General features: G+C 38.3%; 1 protein-coding gene across 7 annotated transcripts in view; it reads left to right on the top strand.

Annotated features, from left to right (window-relative positions):
• The window catches only part of EIF4G3 (eukaryotic translation initiation factor 4 gamma 3), a 370577-nt gene that overhangs the window by 212235 nt on the left and 136904 nt on the right, over positions 1–21438 (top strand). For 4 of the 7 annotated variants that reach the window (XM_060141188.1, XM_060141184.1, XM_060141185.1 and 1 more), the window contains 3 exons: positions 471–568; positions 3125–3247; positions 20628–20736. In XM_060141188.1, the coding sequence (XP_059997171.1) occupies positions 471–568; positions 3125–3247; positions 20628–20736 (330 nt within the window). The remainder of the gene's footprint in view (positions 1–470; positions 569–3124; positions 3248–20627; positions 20737–21438) is intronic. The other 3 variants (XM_060141189.1, XM_060141183.1, XM_060141187.1) reach the window with 1 other exon arrangement.

Genomic DNA, 21438 nt, shown 5'->3' on the forward strand with positions numbered 1-21438 from the left:
TAAATGGTAGCTCCCGGTGGCAGTGGTTCTCCATAAGTAAAGGAGAAGAATTAGACCACCCCAACCCCCAAGATGATGAGATATATTCTCCTCCCCCTGACCAAACCCACACACAAGACATATCCACACAAACCTTTGTTTGAGAATCACGGTTGGAGGCAGTGGGCCCCCAGGATAGATTTTTTTTTTAAGCAGTAACTCTGGTGGCAGTCTGCAGGAGTTGCTTATTTAGTTGTTTTCATAGTGGATGCTGAAGAAAAGATAGATGCTTATGACTGTTTGGGAATCATTCCTTGACCACTTCAGTAGCTGGAGGGGAGCTGGGGGAAAGAGGTGAGCAAGACGAATGCTTATTTTTTCTGTTACTTTTTTTTTTTAACTAATTGTCTAGATTTACAGTGCCATTACTAGTCTTATAGTGGTTGACAAAATAACTGAATGCTTTTTTTCATTCTTTTCTAATTCTTTAGGAGCGCCTTTTTACCCAAGTCAGCCAGTGTATCAGTCAGCACCTATCATAGTGCCTACGCAGCAGCAGCCCCCTCCAGCCAAGAGAGAGAAAAAAACAGTAAGAGATCTTCATTAAGTTTTCTCACTTTAAAATTGAATGTCCATTTACTTATCAAATAAGTTCACCCACAGCTGTAATAGTTATTCACCTCAGTTCCCAAATGACTGCCAATTCTTATTCCTCCCTTATATCCTCACCACTAGACTTGGAGGATTTGTATGGGCAGATAATTAGATGTTGCAAGTACCCTTTGCTTAATATCAATTTTCAACATGCACTGAGCTAGCTATGCTAAATGACAACATGCCATCCAGCTCCAGAACAGGAAGTTTTAATCTTCTAAAGTCTCACTAAGTGGGAGGAATTTGAGCTCGGTTCTCACATCCTTGTTGTCCTTTAACTCTAGTCCTAGTCAGCTCTATATTCAAATATGAATTGACAGGGGAAAAATAGCACAAGAGAAAATGGGCATAGTATTAAGGACAGCAAGAAAAATCTTTCCTATAGAATATATTTATTTTAAGAAACAGAAAGCAGAATTTAGAAAATGTATTGTAATTGTTTTAAATAAATTACAGAGACTTTACCTCTGTCTATTCAGGCAGGCCCAAGAGAATTGGAGTACAGTAATATGAAATACGCACTGCAGAATATTTTGTAGAAGAGTGGCTTGCAATCTTTTATCCATCAGAACACACAAAATGAATGATGTTTATAAGAGATGCCCACATTCACACAAATAAAATAGGTGGGAGTGAGATCATAGCAATACTCTTGCAAGTACTCTCATTTAATAAAAATTAATGAGGTTCAGAACTTTGGTTCTTTTTTTATCAGAGACAAATTATTTATGCACACATCATAATAACCATGACGTGCCAATGTATCATGACACTACAGTTGAGAAACTGCTGTGGAAATGTTGACACAGCATGGTAGATGTTGGACTTGAAGAACACTCTCAGAATGCAGAAAAATTAATAAAGAAAATAATGAAAATGGAACACGGTATTAATAGATGTTACTGAAGAAGAAAGTAGAATAAATAGATTGTAAAACAGTACATAAAAATGTAGTAGGGGACTTCCCTGGTGTTGCAGTGGTTAAGAATCCGCCTGCCAGTGCAGGAGACACGGGTTTGAGCCCTGGTCCGGGAAGATCCCACATGCTGCAGAGCAACTAAGCCCGTGCACCACAACTACTGAGCCTGTGTGCCACAACTACTAAAGCCTGTGCACCTAGAGCCCGTGCTCCGCCACAAGAGAAGCTACTGCAACGAGAAGCCCGTGCACCGCGATGAAGAGTAGTCCCTGCTCACTGCAACTAGAGAAGAGCCCACGCACAGCAACGAAGACCCAGTGCAGCCAAAAATAAATAAATTAATTAATTTTTAAAAACCCAAAAAACTATAGTAAGCATAAGATTCTATACCTGAAAAAATAGCTGATAGTAGAAATCTTAATAAAGACTTACTCCCAGGAAAGCTTCCAGATACAAATGGTTTTATTAGTGAATTCTTTGACATTTTCAAGAAGCCAAGGCTAGCTTGATAAGCTCTGGATTTAATGACAAGCAGAGGGGGGCTTTCAGCACTGTCCCAGGATGGAAGGCCTAGACCCAGGTACTCCACCTCCATTATAGCACCATCTCCACTGATGTCTATGCATAGGTAGCCTTCAAAAAAATTAAAAGAAGACCATACACATTGTTCTGTATCTTGCATCTTTTCATTTACCAATACATCTTGACAGTCATTCCATATTAGTACATGTAGATCAATCTCATTTTTTCTACTGGCTGTTTGGTATTTAACTGTAAGGATGTAGCATAATTTTTTTTTTTTTATATACAGCAGGTTCTTATTAGTTATCCATTTTATACATATTAATGTATATATGTCAATCCTAATCTCCCAATTCATTACACCACCACCGCCCCTCGCCACTTTCCCCCCTTGGTGTCCATATGTTTGTTCTCTACATCTGTGTCTCTATTTCTGCCCTGCAGACCGGTTCATCTGTACGATTTTTCTAGGTTCCACATATTGTAGCGTAAAATTTTAACTACTATGTTCTTGATCAGCCTTTAGAATCTTTCTGTGTCTTTGCTGGGAAAAAACAGTATTGCAGTGAGCATCTTTACATGCATACACAAGGTTATCTGCAACATAAATCCCTGTTTCTGAGTCCCAGGATATGGGTAGTTTACATTTTGTTAGAGAACCATTTAAGGGCTTTAAAACTTTAGATAGTAACTTCCATATTTTAAAACTCTTTTATGAATCTTGTCTTATGTTAAGCATTATAAATAAAATCAATCAATTTGGCATTGCTTAAAAGACAAGTGTTAATACTTTGCCTTTTTGACCTAGAAATTTTTCCAACTAGGTTTCATTTTAGCTTGTTGTGCTAATTAATTCAAGTCAGAGCTAATGGCCTAAATTCTTTTGAATGACCTCCTCTGGTTCCGTGATTGAAATCAAGTCAGATGTGGTGATTGTCAACTGTGATGTTTGACAGATTTCCCAGTTTGCGCCTTTATACATCATATGCCTATAAATCTACTACACAAGCACCCATCTATAAATATGCCATCTTATTTGTAACCTTATAGATAAGAATTCGAGATCCAAACCAGGGAGGTAAAGACATAACAGAGGAGATTATGTCTGGAGGTGGCAGCAGAAATCCTACTCCACCCATAGGGAGACCCACATCCACACCTACTCCTCCTCAGGTAAGACAGAATGTGCCATGATGGATGATGAGGTGTATTTTTCGTTCACTAACCTCTACTGAGCTCTTCTTTCTTCTGTAGCCACTTGACTGTACTTTTCCTTTCTGTCAGTTGTCTCATAGCCTCGAATATCTAAATGATATTTAAACAGACATGTTGTTTCTCTTTGTAAACTGTTACAACTTCCAACTTTTTATTGGTAATATTTCTCTGTATTGTCTTCACATTCAGAGCATAGCTGCTGCCACTCTTCCTAATGAACTATTATTGCATGGTACCAAAAGGAGCTGCATTCCTATGGAAACCTCATCATTAAATGAGTATTTTATATTTTCGATATGGAGTCTTAGGAGTTAAATGGTACCCTCTGTGATAATATAAACATTAAAATTGAGAATTTAAACATTTTTATTGAACTGTGTTTGAGATGATTGCCTGTGTTATTCAGAGCATATTTAAATGTATTATAGGTATACCTCTTACTTTTCAGTACTACATAAATGAGCTTCTTGAGTGCAGGGTGTCTTCTTTAATTATTTACAAAGGTTATTAACAAGTTATGTCAAACACCTTTTTGTTCCTGTTGCAGAATGTGGTTATCGTGATCGTCTAAGAGTTCACTTTCTTGCTTTTAGACATCAAGGCTTTCCAGGAGAAGCTGAGGTTTAGCAAACTATAATAGAAAATGGACGCCCCCCCCCCAAGTTTGACAGAATTTTGATTTCATCATGGGGTTACTTTAAATTCTGCTAAACCATTCAGAGGAGAAGAGTGATTTCAAATCTTCAAAATATCTAAAGTGAATGCTCAGCATATAAGACATAACCAAAGTTGTTAAGGTCTAGGAATCTGCTTGCTTCCCCCTCTTGTGGCCGATTGGTGAGGTACTTCTCAGAGCCCAGTTTACGGAACAAGTGATATGGATGATCAAATATAAGGCATTTCAGAATGACAGACTATTGACTTGATTTTAGTAGTACTGTATAGGTTTAAAAAAAGTTCTTTAAAAATTGAGCTCACAAACAGATGTCTAAGTTTAGAGCCCCTTGAAAATCTGTGAATTTTGAGTCGACCTAAAACTTGGGACTTTGTATAATGATGTGTTTCACTTGGAAACGATGATACTCTCTGGCTGACTTTTATCTCAGTCTTCCATCATCTAGCTAAGTATAATATGTAACCATCTAGATATATGAATTGTAAGGTTATATTAATGATTGTTAATAGGACTTTTCACCATTCCCTATTATTTCCCTAGGAATATTCCAAATCTAGAATGATTGAACAGGGCTTATACTTAATCTTGTCCCAGTACGTAAACATGGGACAAGCACCATATACACATTTAAGTTATTCACTTATGTGCTCTGTTAGGTGGGAACATACTATAGCGAAAATTTAGGATTAGTCGATCGGGGCAGTTCAATTTTGGTCTGTATTTTCCCACATTAATTAAAATATTGTTACTGTCCAACTGTGTAGTTGACAACCTTTTGTTGATTTGTGTTTAAATTCTCAACTTGAATATATATTAGTATATCTTTCTGCATTTTAATTCCCTGTGGGCTGGTTTGTTTTTCTTTAATCTTAGCAAGCTTGATCCTACCCTCTTCTGGTTATCTCTCTGTCCTTAGTCACAGGAATCCTTTTGCTTTTTATCTTTCCCCAGGGATCCCAGGCCTGAATACGAATGTATGTGTAATCATAAAGCCCATTAAATGTACATTTTTATTTGATAAAGGTCATCAGTCAATTATTATAATGTTGGTAGTTCTTTTTGAGGTGTAATGTTGTCTTGAAGCATCAGTTTATTTTATTAGGTAGTTTGCATTTAAATCCACACTTACCGATCTGTTGTCTTTCCAAATGTGTGAAATTCATGGAATGAATAAATAGCCTCTTAACAGACATATGTACTAGAAATATTTCATTTTCTTCTTAAGAACAACAACAGCGCAAATGTGATGATGGCAACCGACACTTGGCTTCATTTTCTAGAAATTCATGGAGAGTGGTGCACATAGAGTAGGAGAGGATATCCCTGGTTAGGGGAAGCAATCATTAATGCCTAATTGTTATGTCATGTAAAAATGTTGACCCAATGTTTCAAAAGAAGCTAGAAATCAATCTGCGAGTTTTAATCGGCAACTAATTCTACTAATAAATAGCACTATGCCAGCCAAAGAAGATCCTTTAGGTTTAACCTAAAAACTGCTAGTTTGTAGCCTTGGCCTAATTCTAAATAGATCCTAGACCACAGTCTTAGTAAGTAAGACTGCAGATGAGACAATCCTTTTCAGAATTTATGACTAAATAGTAAATACTGTATTGCTTTTGGCCTTACAGAGTACCTGCTTTGAGTCACAATTGCATGTGATGTGAATAGCAAAGCCCTTTCCCTATCATTGAGCTCATCCCAGTCTCTTCAAGGGAGACAGAGGATGCTTACTAATATATGACCGATCCTCCTGTGAAATATATACTGAGAATTATTACAGCACAGAGACGACCAAGTGGGTCATATTTATAGCACAGGCTCAAATGTGTTGGATCACAGAAACCTATTAATGATACTTGGTACAGGTGAGATAGTACAGGGAAGAGGTTTAAAGGTTTGGCTTAGAATCAGATATACTTGGTTTCAAGTCCTAGTTCCACAACTGAATTTTGTAACTTTAGCCAAATTACTTATCTTCTAGAACTTTAGCTTCCACATTTTAAAAAACAAGGGAAATAAATATCATATAGAGTTATTATAAGTATTAAATAAATACTTAAAATTGCTTAAGCTTGGGACACAATGAGCATTCAACAAATGTTATCTGTTATTAGTATTACAATTATTGTTATTTCAGAAGGCACAGAGAATGACTGGAGGAGTCTTGAAGGCTTCACAGCAGAGATGCCACTTGGGCTGAGTTCCCAGATTGGTATTCACAAAAATGGAAAGAGAGAGAAGGGTATTCCAGGCAGAGTGGTAGCATGTGCAAAAAGGCACATGGAGATGGGAAATTGAGTGAAGGGAGACTGTTACCATTTCTAGCGATAAATTGGGAAGTCAGTTGAAGGAGAGGAAGCCAGTGAGAGAAATATTCAGCAATTGGTTACTAAGTAAAGATTATAAAAAGAGTAACCCTATAATTTATCATCGAAATTGGGGCAGTTTTAGAAATGAATGGGGATGCTATTAATCATTTTGCTGGGACAACAGGCATAAACCAGTACTGTCCAGGTAAACACATTGCATGGTTCCCCTAGGAGTTAGAGAGAGGGAAGAATCAGAGGTGATTCTTCAAGCTTAGATACTGGGATTTATAGTAAAACATAACATGGAGTGTACATGGATGTTTGAAAAGGGGGATAATGAATGATTTTGGCAAGCAGGCAAGCTAAGAAGAGTTAATTGAGAGAAACTGCATTGGAGGAGGAGAATGGAGAGGAGAAACATGTTTTTGCTGCTTCTGTTGTTGTCCTGAAGAGTAGATTGAATTTAAAATTGTCCTGCTTCCTGAGTTTTAAAATGATCTGTGGAATAACTCCTTGAGATTTTATATCTCAGATGTATTAAAGATATAGAAATATGTGTAATATATGTGCCCATTCAGATGATCATAATACACAGACAGAGGTGCATGAATGGACAGAATACTAGAGTACTTGATGCTGGTCGGTCTCCACTCTGTCACTTAGCTTTATGACCTTGGGTCAGAATGGGAAGCCCTTTAAACCCCTATTTTTTGATATGTAAAATGAGGGATTATACTAAGTAATCTCAGAGTTCCCTTTTAGTCCTTAAATATTTAAGTTGGAAAGGAGGGAACATTTTTACTTTCCCTCAGCATCAAAGTCTCTCAGCTATATCTCTGTTGTTGATAGCAGTGAGGCACAAGGAACGTTTTCACATTAAGAAATGTGCCAGCTTCCTGAAAGTCATTTTGGACCCTGCAGGGTAAAAATAAGTGTATGGTGTTGTAGTCAGCCCTCCCTATCCACAGGTTCTTCATCTGCTAATTCAAGTAACCAGGGATGGAAAAGATTCAGGAAAAAACATTTCAGAAAGTTCTAAAAAGCAAAACTTGAATTTACCATGCACTGGCAAGTATTTACAGAGCATTTATGTTGTATTAGGTATTATGAGTAATATAGAAATGATTTAAAGTACCTGGGAGGTTAAATGCAAATACTGTACCTTTTCATATAAGGGACTTGAGCACCTGAGGCTTTTGGTATCCACGGGCTGTCCTAGACTCAATCCCCCATGGATACTGAGGGACAACTGTATAGGCAAGGCTTCCATAATTGTCCACTTCCAAAGGGGTGGTGAAGTAAAATCACTTAAAATTTTAAAATGAGCTATATATTTTCCTTCCTCTCCCTACTCCCTCTTGTTCTTTTTTCTGTTTTAAGAATTACTCACTTGCCACCCAAGTGAGAAGTCTGCGCACCACGATGGAGAGTAGCCCCTGCTTGCCACAACTAGAGAAAGCCCGCGCGCAGCAACAAAGACCCAACACAGCCAAAAAATTTTTTTTAATTAAAAACACAAATCTTTATTCCATATTCCACACCATTATATCAGCAAGTCCTATCTGGCTCATTTTCACCATCTCCACTGCTACTGTTATCCTCTAAACCACTTTGATCTCCCCTAAACAACAGTAACTTTCCTACTCATCTCCTTGCTTCTGCTTGCCTCTCTGTCTATTCTTTTTATTTATTTATTAAAAATTTTTATTTATTTATTTATTTTTGGCTTTCTTGGGTCTTCATTCCTTTGCATGGTCTTTCTTTAGTTGCGTCGAGCGGGGGCTACTCTTCATTGCGGTGTGTGGGCTTCTCATTGCTGTGGCTTCTCTTGTTGCAGAGCATGGGCTCTAGGCGCGCAGGCTTCAGTAGTTGTGGCACGCGGGCTCAGTAGTTGTGGCATGCAGGCTCTAGCGCTCAGGCTCAGTAGTTATGGTGCACGAGCTTAGTTGCTCCGTGGCATGTGGGATCTTCCCGGACCAGGGCTTGAACCCATGTCCCCTTCTTTGGCAGGCGGATTCTTAACCACTGCGCCACCAAGGAAGCCCCTCTATTTATTTATTTTTTTACTGAGGTATAATTGACATAAACATTACATTAGTTTTAGGTGTACAACATAATGATATTTGTATAAATTGTAAAATGACCACAATAAGTCTAGTTAACAGCTGTCACCATGCACAGTTACAAAAAACAATTTTTTATTTATGAGAACTTTTAAGATCTATTGTCTTTGCAGCTTTCAAATATGCAATATAGTATTATTAACTAGAGTTGCCATGCTGTTCATTACATCCCCATGACTTATTTATTTTATAACTGGAAGTTTGTACCTTTTGATCCCCTTCACCCATTTTTCCCACCCTACCCCCCACCTCTGGCAACCACCAATCTGTTCTCTTTTCTATGAGTTTTGTTTTGTTTTTTAATTCTACATATAAGTGAGCTCATACGGCATTTCTTTCTCTATCTGAGTTATTTCACTTAGTATAATACCCACAAGGTCCATTCATGTTATTGCAAAGGGCAAGCTTTCATTTTTTTTTATGGTTGAATAATATTCCTCTGTGTGTACAGGTTTATTCTTTAATATGTTTCCCTTGAAAGAATATAAGCTCCAGAAGCTAAGGATTTTTCTGTTTTAATCACCAGTGGGTTCTCAATGCTTTGTATGTGATAGATGCCAGGGGGGAAAATCCACACATGTGAGTGTGTGTGCGCATGTGTGCGCATGCATACACTCACATACACACCTTTCTAAAGAATGCGTGTAGGAGAATTCTCTCCCATTTATGAAAGAAGTATGTTTTGGTCCTTTTTCCTGGTGCCATTTATTTTTTTTACTTCCTAATCTTCATAATGTTTCTCAATTGGGGGCAATAATTCTTTATCCCCAGGGTTTGTATATGTTAAACACATGTGGTATTTATTACAATGGCTGTTTTAAAGTCATTGAATGGGACTTCGAAAAGTCAGTTACATATAACATATAAATAATGAAATGTGAAACGTTCAAATAGCCTCTTATGATAACAGTAAATTACATCAGCATCTTGCTTATATTTGTATAACTATTTGGAGTCTCTGGCTTTCTCTCAGTGGATTACAATAAGGGTCAGCAATCATTTTCTGTAAAGGGCCAGATCATACACATTTTTGGTTTTGCAGCCAGCTGTCTCTTTCACCACTACTCAACTCTGATATTGTTGCATGAAAGCAGCCATAGACAATATGTAAATGAATGGCTGTGGCTGTTCCAATAAAACTTTCTAAGTATCCTGTAATTTTCATATGTCAAGAAATATTGTTTTTTAAAATTCCCCCAACTATTTAAAAATGTAAAAAGTTCTTATCTCATGGGAAGTACCAAAATAGGCATGTGGCCCCTGGGCCATAGTTGCTGGCCTCCTGTCTACAGTTACCTCTGTAATGAAGCATCCTGTCATATACACATTTAAAATAGACAGTAAATGATGGTGGCCTCTCTTTGGGTAGAAACAATATAGGTTATGTAAAGAGAAATGAATTTTATTTACTTTTTAAACTGCCAAATCTAATTTTTAAATTTTTATACAACTTTTAAAGGTTACTTTCCATTTACAGTTATTACAAAATATTGACTATTTTCCCGTGTTGTACAATACGTACTTGACACCCAGTAGTTTTGTATCTCCCACTGCCCCACCCCTATATTGCCCCTCCCCCCACACTGATAGTCACTAGTTTGTTCTCTATATCTGTGAGTTTGCTTCTTTTTTGCTATATTCACTAGTTTGTTGTATTTTTTAGATTCCACATATAAGTGATATCACACAGTATTTGTCTTTATCTGACTTATTTCAGTTAGCATAATGCCCTCTAAGTCCATCCATGTTGCTACAAATGGCAAAATTTTCATTTCTCTTTTATGGCTCAGTAGATACCGGTGTGTGTGTGTGTGTGTGTGTGTGTGTATCACATCTTTTTTATCCATTTATCTTTTGACGGACACTTAGGTTGCCTCTGTATCTTGGCAATTATAAATAATGCTGCTATGAACATTGGGGTGCATGTATCTTTTCGAATAAATGTTTTTTCTTTTTTTGATATATACTCAGGAGTTGAATTGCTGGGTCATATGATAGTTCTGTTTTTATTTTTCAGAGCATTTCCATACTATTTTCCACAATAGCTGCAGCAGTTTACATTCCCACCAACAGTGTACGAGGGTTCCCTTTTTTCCACATCCTCACCAATATTTGTTATTTGTGTTCTTTTTGATTCAGTTCTTCTGCCCACTTTTTAGTTGGGTTGTTTTTTTTTTGATGTCATGTTGTATGAGCTGTTTACATATGTTAGGTATTAATGCCCTATCCATCATATCATTTGCAAATATTTTCTTCCATTTACTAGGTTGTCTTTCCATTTTGTCGATGGTTTCCTTTGCTGTGCAAAAGCTTGTAAGTTTAATTACGTCCAATTTGTTTATTTTTGCTTTTATTTTCTTTACTTTAGGAGGTGGATCCCCAAAAAATATTGCTGCAACTTATGTCAAAGAGTATTCTGCCTATGTTTTTCTCTAGGAGTTTTATACTGTTTGGTCTTACATTTAAGTCTTTAATCCATTTTGAGTTTATCTTTGTGTATGGTGTCAGAGAGTGTTCTAATTTATTTCTTTTACATGTAGCTGTCCAGTTTTTCCAGCACCACTTATTGGAGAGACTGTCTTTTCTCCATTGTATATTCTTGCCTCCTTTGTCATAGATTAATTGACCGTAAGTGCTTGGGTTTATTTCTGGGCTCTCTATCCTGTTTCATTGATCTATGTGTCTGTTTTTATGCCAATATTGTACTGCTTTGATGACTGTAGCTTTTTTGTATAGTCTGAAGTCAAGGAGCATGAATTCTCCAGCTCTGTTCTTCTTTCTCAAGATTGTTTTGGCTATTTGGGGTCTTAGGTGTTTCATATAAATTTTAAAATTATTTGTTCTAGTTCTGTGAAAAATGCCATTGGTATTTTGACAGGACTTGCATTGAATTTGTAGATTGCCTTGGGTAGTATGGTCATTTTAACAACATTGATTCTTCCAATCCAGGAACATGGTATATCTTTCCATCTGTTGTGTCATCTTCAGTTTCTTTCATCAATGTCTTAGAGTTTTCAGAGTATTGGTCTTTGCCTCCTTAGGTAGGCTTATTCCTAGATGTTCTGTTCTTTTTGATGCGTTGGTGAATGAGATTATTTCCTTAATTTCTCTGATAGTTCGTTGTTAGTGTATAGAAATGCAACAGATTTCTGCACATTAATTTTGTATCCTGCAACTATACCAAATTCATTGATGAGCTCTAGTAGTTTTCTGGTAGCATGTTTAGGATTTCCTATGTATAGTATCATGTCATCTGCAAACAGTGACAGTTTTACTTCTTCCGTTCCAATTTGGATTTTTTAAATTTCTTTTTCTTTTCTGAATACTGTGGCTAGAACTTCCAAACCTGTGTTGAATAAAAGTGGCAAGAGTGGGCATTCTTGTCTTGTTCCTGATCTTAGAGGAAATGCTTTCAGCTTTTCACCATTGAGTATGATGTCAACTGTGGGTTTGTCATATATGACATTTATTATGTTGAGGTATATTCCCTCTGTGCCCACTTTCTGGAGAGTTTTTATCATAAATGGATGTTGAATTTTATCAAAAGCTTTTTCTGCATCTATTGAGATGATCATATGGTTTTTATTCTTCAGTTTTTTAATGTTGTGTATCACATTGATTGATTAGCAGCTATTGAAAAATCCTTGCATCCCTAGGATAAATCCCACTTGATCATGGTGTATGATGTTTTGTTTTTTTTTTTTAATTATTTATTTATTTATGACTGTGTTGGGTCTTCGTTTCTGTGCGAGGGCTTTCTCTAGTTGTGGCAAGCAGGGGCCACTCTTCATCGCGGTGCGCGGGCCTCTCACTATCGCGGGCTCTCTTGTTGCGGAGCACAGGCTCCAGACGCGCAGGCTCAGTAATTATGGCTCACGGGGCTTAGTTGCTCCGCGGCATGTGGGATCCTCCCAGACCAGGGCTCGAACCCGTGTCCCCTGCATTGGCAGGCAGACTCTCAACCACTGCGCCACCAGGGAAGCCCGGTGTATGATGTTTTTAATGTATTGTTAGATTTGGTTTGCTGGTATTTTGTTGAGGATTTTTGAATCTATTTTTATCAGTGATATTGGCCTGTAATTTTCTATTTTTGTAGTATCTTTGTCTGGTTTTGGTATCAGGGTGGTGCTGGCCTCATAGAATGTGTTCAGAAGTGTTCCTTCCTCTGCAGTTTTTTTGCACTGTTTCAGAAGGATAGATGCTAACTCTTCTCTAAATGTTTGGTTGAATTCATCTGTGAAGTCATCTGGTCCTGGACGTTTGCTTTGGGAGTTTTTAAATTACTGATTCAATTGCAGTACTGGTAGTTGGTCTGTTGGTGTTTTCTATTTCTTCCAGGTTCAATTTTGGGAGGTTGTGCCTTTCTAAGAATTTGTCCATTTGTTCTAGGTTGTCTATTGTATTGGTGTATAGTTGCTTGTAGTAGTCTCTTATGATCTGTTGTATTTCTGTGGTATCAGTTGTAACTTCTCCTTTTTCACTTCTGATTTTATTGATTTGGACCTTCTCCCTTTGTTTATTGGGTAGTCTGGCTATAGGTTTATTAATTTTGTTTATCTTTTCAAAGAACCAGCTTGTAGTTTCATTGATCTTTTTTTGTTTTTTAGTCTGTATTTCATTTATTTCTTCTTTGATCTTTTGTTTGTTTGTTTGTTTTTGCGTTACGCGGGCCTCTTACTGTTGTGGCCTCTCCCATTGTGGAGCAGAGGCTCTAGACGCGCAGGCTCAGTGGCCATGGCTCACGAGCCCAGCCGCTCCACGGCATGTGGGATCTTCCCGGACCGGGGCACGAACCCGTGTCCCCTGCATCAGCAGGCAGACTCTCAGAACCACTGCACAACCAGGAAAGCCCTCTTCTTTGATCTTCATGGCTTCTTTCCTTCTACTAAGTTTAGGTTTTGTTTGTTCTTCTTTCTCTAATTGCTTTAGTAAGGTTATTCATTTGAGATTTTTCTGGTTTCCTGAGGTAAGCTTGTATTGCTCTAAACTTCCCTCTTAGAACTGCTTTTGCCACATCCCCTAGGTTCAGCTTTTTTTTTTTCATTTGCCTCTAAGTATTTTTTAATTTCCTCTTTGATTTCTTCAGTGATCCATTGGTTGTTTAGTAGCATATTTTCTTTCCTCCATGTGTTTGTGTTTAGTAGCATATTTTTCATCCTCCATGTGTTTGCAGTTTTTTTCTTGTAGTTAATTTCTAGTCTCACAGCATTGTGATTGGAAAAGATGCTTGATATGATTTCAGTTTTCTTAACCTTATCAAGGCTTGTTTTATGGCTTAGCCTGTGATCTATCATGGAGGATGCCCCATGTGCTCTTGAAAAGAAAATGTATTCAGCTCCTTTCACGTGGAATGCCCTTTATATATCAGTTAAGTCCATTTGGTCTAATGTGTCATTTAAGGTCTGTGTTTCCTTACTGATTTTCTGTTTGGATGATCTGACCATTGATGTAAGTGGGGTGTCAAAGTCCCCTACTATTATTGTGTTACTGTCAATTTCTCCTTTTATATGTTAATATTTGCCTTATATATTGAGGTGCTCCTATGTTGGTTGCATATGTATTTGAATTCTTTATCTTAATCTTGGATTGATCCATTGATCATTATGTAGTGTCCTTCTTTGTCTCTTATAACAGTTTTTATTTTAAAGTCTATTTTGTCTGATATAAGTATTGCTACTCTGGCTTTCTTTTGATTTCCATTTGCATGGAATACTTTTTTCCATCCTCTCACTTTCATTCTGTGTGTTTCTCTAGATCTGAGGTGAGTCTCTTGTAGATAGCATATATATAGACCTAATTTTTGTATTCGTTCAGCCACTTTATTCCTTTTGGTTGGAGCATTTAGTTTGTTTATGTTTAAGATAATTATTGATATGTATGTTCTTACTGCCATTTTGTTACTCGTTTTTTATTTGTTTTGTAGGTCTTTTTTTTTTGCCTGTCTTCTTTTGCTCTCTTCTATTATGATTTTATGACTATCTTTAGTGTTACGTTTGGATTCCTTTCCTTTTTTGTGTATATATCTATCGTAGATTTTTGGTTTGTGGTTAGCAGTCTATATATATACATGATTGTTTTAAGTTGCTCATCTTTTAATTTCAAATGCATTTTTTTTTGGCTGTGCCATGCAGCACATGAGATCAACAAGCAGGATCTTAGTTCCCCAACCAAGGCTCGAACCTGTGCCCCCTGCAGTGGAAGCGTGGAGTCGTAACCGCTGGACCACCAGGGAAGTCCCTCAAATGCATTTTTAAACCCCTACACATTTTTAGTCTTCTCCTCTCATGATTACTGTTTTTGATATCACATTTTACATCTGTTTTGTGTATCCCTTAACTGCTTATTGTGGTTATAGATGACTTGACTACATTTTTTTGTCTTTTTAACCTCCCTGCTAGCTTTATGTATGTATGATTTCCTACCCTTAGTGTGTGTTTACCTTTACCAGTGAGCTTTTTTATTTTGTAGTTTTCTTGTTGCTGGTTGTGTCTTTTTTTGCCTAGAGAAGTTCCTTTAACATTTGTTGTAAAGTTGGTTTGGTGGTGCTGAACTCTTTTAGCTTTTACTTGTCTGTAAAGCTTTTGATTTCTCCATCAAATCTGAATGAGAACCTTGCCAGGTAGAATATTCTTGGTTGTAGATTTTTCCCTTTGATCACGTTAAATATATCGTCCTACTCCCTTCTGGCCTGCAGAGTTTCTGCTGAAAAATCAGCTGATAGCCTTATGGGAGTTCCCTTGCTTTTAATATTCTCTCTTTATCTTTATTTTTGTCATTTTGATTATGGTGTGTCTTGGTGTCTTCCTCTTGTGTTAATCCTGTGTGGGACTCTCTGCACTTCCTGGACTTGGGTGACTGTTTCCTTTCCCAGGTTAGGGAAGTTCTCAGCTATTGTGTCTTCACATATTTTCTCAGGCCCTTTCTCTCTCTCTTTGTCTCAGACCGCTATAATGTGAATATTAGTACACTTGATATTGTCTCAGAGGTCTCTTAAACTGTCCTCATTTCTTTTCTTTCTTTTTTTTTTTTGCGGTACGCGGGCCTCTCACTGTTGTGGCCTCTCCCATTGCGGAGCACAGGCTCCGGACGCGCAGGCTCAGCGACCATGGCTCACGGGCCCAGCCGCTCCGCGGCATGTGGGATCTTCCCGGACCGGGGCACGAACCCGTGTCCCCTGCTTCGGCAGGCGGACTCTCAACCACTGCGCCACCAGGGAAGCCCTCTTTCTTTTTTCTGTTCGGCAGCAGTGATTTCCACGACTCTGTCTTTCAGCTTACTGGTCCATTCCTCTGTATCATTTAGTCTGCTGTTGATTCCTTCTAGTGTATTTTTCATTTCAGTTATTGTATTCTTCATCTCTGTTTGGTTGTTCTTTATATTTTCTAACTCTTTGTTAAAAACTTCACTCTGTGTATCCATTCGTCTCCTGAGTTCTTTTGTCATCTTTACAATCATTACTCTGAACTCTTTCTTGGGTAGATTGCCTGTCTCCACTTCATTTGGTTTTTCTTCTGGGGTTTTGTCTTATTCCTTCATCTGGAACATGTTTCTCTGCCACCTTATTTTGTCTGAGTTTCTATTTGTATTTTTATGTATGTGGTAGGTTAGTTACATTTCTTAAACTTGGAAAAGTGACCTTCTATAGGGAGACATCCTGTGGGTCCCAGCAGTGCACTCCCCTGTTGTCACCCAAGCTGTGTGCTCTAGGGGTTCCTCCTAAGAGGGCTGAGTGACTCCTTCTGTTGTGGAGGGCTGACTGTGTGGGTGGTCTGGTGGGCTTTGTTGGCCCCTAGTGTGATTGGTTGCCAGGCCATGCCTTGTGTGGATGCTGCTAGCTGCTGTGTGGTGGGGCCTGGTCACGAGGTGGCTTGTTTTAGATCCCTAGGGGGCCCTTGGGCTAGTGCCGGCTCACTGGTGGGTGGAGTCAGGATCCCAAAGACTCCGAGGCTATTGCCTGTACTACACCAGGTCCTGGGATTAGTACCTGGGGTTAGTAGTGGCATGCAGAGCTGGTTCCTGAAGTCTGGCTGAAGGGCCCAGGGATCCTAGAACTTGTTTCAAATCATTGGTGGGGGAGCCAGTTCCTGACACAGTTTGGTATGGGATCCAGGATGTCCTGAAGCTTGTGTTGGCCTGCTGGTGGACGGGGCCTGGGCCAAGCTGGTCCCAGGATAAGGTCTGGCCTGCTGTGAGTGGGCTGGGTCTGCAGGCTGCAGGATCATAGTTTTCTTGCATCCGGTGTCTGCCCCCTGTTGGATGAGACTGTTCTAGAGGCTAGTGCAGGCTTCCTGGAGGGAGAGGGCAGTGCATGCCCGTTGCTGGGTGGAAGTGAAGTGGTTCTTGGCCCTTTGGTGGGCAAGGGCATGTCTTGGCGCACGTCTAGAGGTGGCTGTGGGATCACGACGTCTTTTGGCAGCCTGTCTGCTGATGGGTGGGCCTCTGTTCCTGCCGAGTTGCTTTGCCTGAGGTGTCCCAGCACTGGTGCCTGCAGGCTGTTGTGTGGATTTAGGGTTAGGTGTTGGAACTAGTGAGTGAAGATGGCAGCCACCAGCAGCAGTGGTCACACAGTAGAATGTTCCCAAATATGGCTGCCACCAGTATCTGTGTCCTCAGGGTGAGCCACAGCCACACACACTCCCACACACATACCTCTCCAGGAGACTGCCCAAGACCAGCAAGTAGGTCTGGCCCAGGCTCCTATCAAGTTACTGCTTTTGACCTGGGTCCCAGTGCGCATCAGATTTTGTGTGCACCCTTTTAAGAGTGAAGTTTCTTTTGCCCTCTGTCCTATGGGGCTTCTGAAATTAAGCCGCTCTGGCCTTCAAAGCCACATGCTCTGGGGTTTCATCTTCCCGGTGCAGGACCCCTGGACTGGGGAGTTGGACATGGGTCTCAGAACTCTCACTCCTACGGGAAATCCTTTGCAATATAACTATTCTCCAGTTTGTGGTTTGCCCACCCAGGGGTATGGGATTTGATTATATCACGAGTCTGCCCCTCCTACCCGTCTTGTTTTAGTTCCTTCTTTATGTCTTTAGTTTTAGAAAATCTTTTCTGGTAGTTTCCAGTCTTTTTCATTGATGGTCGTTTTGAAGACAGTTGTGATTTTGGCGTGCTCATGAGTGAGATAACTGAGTCTTTCTACTCTGCCATCTTGGCTGCTCTCGAGAATTGAATTTTAAATTGTACAAAGAATATTAAAGACAATCCAGATTTTGTTGCCTCCTTTTATCTGTTGGTACTCTATTTTAAAAAAATTAATTCTTCCAGTGGGCCCACATCTACCAGTACCCCTTCAGGCCAGTATTTCAAATTTAATATGTAAATCTTCAACAGAGTAGATTCTCAAGTAGAGTTCATACAGGAAATTCACTTCTTGGGTACTATCAAGTATCTGATATCTTGCCATTCTTTAAGTAAGCTTCCTTAACATTGTATTTGAAAAGTGAGAATTTTTTTTCTTCTGCCAATCAGAGCTTTGATCTTGAAAAATTTGATGTGGGGAGGGAATTTAGCATTGACATAAATTATGAACTGTTGAAACAATGTGATGTTGCCAAATAAACCCTAACCTTTTAACCTGACTTCCTGAGCATCTTTGTTGAATTATTTTATGTTTTGATATCAATTGCCCTTCCAGTCTGATTTTTATAAATTTTAACTCCTACTAACAGTGAAAGTGACTGAAGTGCAGTGATTTTGAAATTCATTAAATATATTCTCAACAGGGTTGATCATGTCACCTGAGAAGAGATGAAATTAGAGGTTAGCTAAAATTTGAGATTATCCTAAATTAAAATTAATCTGAAACAAAATTAAAGTATTGATGTATGTTGTATGTTAGTATGTTATTTTCTTGGTCCTGTCAGAGGCTTAGAGAATGTTAAAGCTGAAAGGCACTGTAGGATCTTTAGTTCCTTTTCAGTTTACAGCTAAGGATTACCTTTGTGTGGTTTGTGTTTTTTTTTTTTTTTTTGGCTGCGCCATGTGGCATGTGGGATCTTAGTTCCCCGACCAGGGATCGAACCTGCACCCCCTGCATTGGAAGTGTGGAGTCTTAATCACTGGACTGCCAGGGAAGTCCCCAGCTGAGGAAATTGAGTACTTTCCTAGCATTCCGTGGCTATATAACTAAGTACTAGATACTTGGATTTGGAACTATGAGTTAACCAACATGTTATCTCACTCCTTTCTTATAAATCTTTATACATAACATCTTCCTAGGGCTTTGTTGTTGGAAAAATGCCTGTGCAGTTGTCTTTTTAATATGATTGAAGGTATTTTAATCTTAGATTGAAAAACTCTCTGATCTATACAAATTTATAGGTATCAGCAGTCTTTTACTGTCTTAAAACTCCCACCTTAACCATGTATGTCATTTATTTTGGTGACCTACTTTCAGCAGTTACCCTTTTTCATTGGTTATTAATTTCCCTGACTATTAGAGTAGTTAATATTTTCATTCTTTCTGGTAAAGGACACAATTTACAGATCTTTCTTTCCTGGGTTATGTGGATAACTATTTAATAAATATTAAAGAGTATAGACTCTTTCCTTTGTTCTAGAGCTGTTTTCAACCATAGAATTGAACTGAGTCCCTACAGTCATCCCTCAGTATCCACAGAAGATTGGTTCCAGGACCCACGGATAGCAAAATCCGTGGATATTTAAGTCTTTTAGGTATTAATGGCTAGTACAATCAGGTCTGTGTATCTGCGGTTCACACATCTGTGGGTATAGAGGGGTGACTGTTATTTTCACTTACAGCTGGGAACCCTTCCTAGTTTTTGAATTTTAATAATAGAATTTTTTTCCCACTGGAGCTAAGGAGTCAGAGTAGAGTAATCATGGTAGTACTATCCATTTGACAGTGATTCAAAGTGAAAATAGAAACTCTTTCATTTTTTACATATGGAAATATAATTTTAGTGGTCTTCATTTAGAAGTTTTTGTGGAATATGAGTACTTTCATGGTCTATAATGAATAGGTGAGATAATACTATTTTTCCCATTTTTATCTGTTATTTTATACATTACATATAGTCCTATATAAATTGTATGTTGTACATTGTGAAAAGCATTGTTAGTTAAGTGACATACGGTAAATGATAGGTGTTTAACTCATATATTTCATTTTATATTCCTACTGTATGTGAGACTCACAGACTCGAAAATATTTTTCATTAACTCCCATTTTTGAGTGGCCCTGTCTACCCCCAATTTCCCCATCCCCTCCAAAAAAAAAAATCAGAATTGTGCAGGGAGCTCTGCTCTGATAGCACTGATAGAATTCAACATAGACGATTATAGCTATCAAAAAATTGACCTTAGATCTCCGAGGAGAGACACTGCTTTGTTGTGTGGCTTTTGTGTAACCCTCAAATCCAGAACAAATACCTAACTGGAATGTGATGCAGATTGAATGTTCTTGTTCTTTCTTGTGTAATTCTTTTTCCCTCTAAGTTGAACAATGCCTGCAATTTTTTTCAACCTACTCTGCTAGGATTTTGATGGGCATTTTTTATTCCATATACTGGCTGATTGAAAAGGATAGTTTTCTCTTAGCTCTGAAAAGCCAGATACTTTACTCAGATTTCAGACTCTGAAAAGATATCATCCTTGACCCAGAATCTAAAGACATTTTAAGGTGAAAGTTTCTTTAAAGGCTTTCCAAGTTGCATTTCACCTGAGTGGTTATATGGACAAATGGTTAAGAATCACCTTTCAGTATTGTTTTCTTGAATCAGTAACTGGTTTTAAAACCCATCATGTTTTGTTTGTCCTCTTTTTGACTGATGAACTACTTTGCTAGGTAATTTATAAATGAAGTTGACCAAGTCCCTTTGGTCTTGACTGGGAGGATGCTAAATTCTCTCTCAGATGTGACATAACTGTTAGATTGAAAGTCTGTCCTTAGAAGGAACACTGGAGAATGCATTATACTAATGATTGTTGTGCTGTCTTCTCTTGCTGTGGTTAATATTAATCATCTCTTTTCCTTCCCCTTTCCTGCTGCCTCTTTTCCTTTTCTTCCTTGTCTTCCCATGTACTCTTTGAATTTATTATACTGGCCTATATATTTTTTCCTTGCTTTCTGTTTTTGTTTTTTTTTTTTTTTAATTTTGTGATCTCCTGCCCTACTTTGTCTTCCCCACTTGCCTTGGGTTCCATGTTGCTAGTTTTTATGTTCGCACGCTCATTATCACCCTTTTTTGTACTTCAAATCCCAGCAGCTGCCCAGCCAGGTCCCTGAGCACAGCCCTGTGGTTTATGGGACTGTGGAGAGCGCTCATCTTGCTGCCAGCACCCCTGTCACTGCACCTAGCGACCAGAAGCAAGGTTTGTGTATGACTATTTTCCTCCCTCTTACCTTTAGTCTCTTTCTTTTTTTTTTTTTTTAATTAATTACATTGCCCTCAGCATTTAGGAATAAAAGTAAAACATGAGGATTATTTAGATACCCACTTTTAAACAAAGCTTTGAGATGGAAAATCAGTGTTCTACTTCTAAGAAAGTAAAGTAGGTATGATTAGTAAAAATTTTTCCTACATTCTATTAATGCCTCACTGTCAATGTATATTTATAGGTAAAAGCTTACCTGCCTTAAACTGTTTCTTTTGGAACAAGCTTGGGGAAAATAAATCGATGTATATATTTTACCAAATGTTGGTGAAATAAGTACACATACTGCTTCTTGGATTATAAATAGGAAACTTTAAGGGAAATCTCATGCCAGAAAGTGGGTTATCACAGTCTCTCTTTCCTGCCTAGTTGGATTTAAGTTGACCTTAGCTAAAATTGGGAGATAATTCATTAGACACAGAAGGAAGCAAGTTAGTTTGTTCATGTTTCTGATTTCATTCTAAGAATGAATAGAAGTCATATGTGTTTTCTGTTTTCTTGAGTTATTTATTCCTCCAAACCCCTTAATATTCCATAGCTGATGTATACTTTCTGTACTTTCTAAAAATTATTCTTTAAAAAGCATTGGGGGGCTTCCCTGGTGGCGCAGTGGTTGGGAGTCCACCTGCCGATGCAGGG

This window comes from Lagenorhynchus albirostris, chromosome 2, assembly GCF_949774975.1.
Source record: "Lagenorhynchus albirostris chromosome 2, mLagAlb1.1, whole genome shotgun sequence".
Lineage (NCBI taxonomy): Eukaryota > Metazoa > Chordata > Mammalia > Artiodactyla > Delphinidae > Lagenorhynchus > Lagenorhynchus albirostris.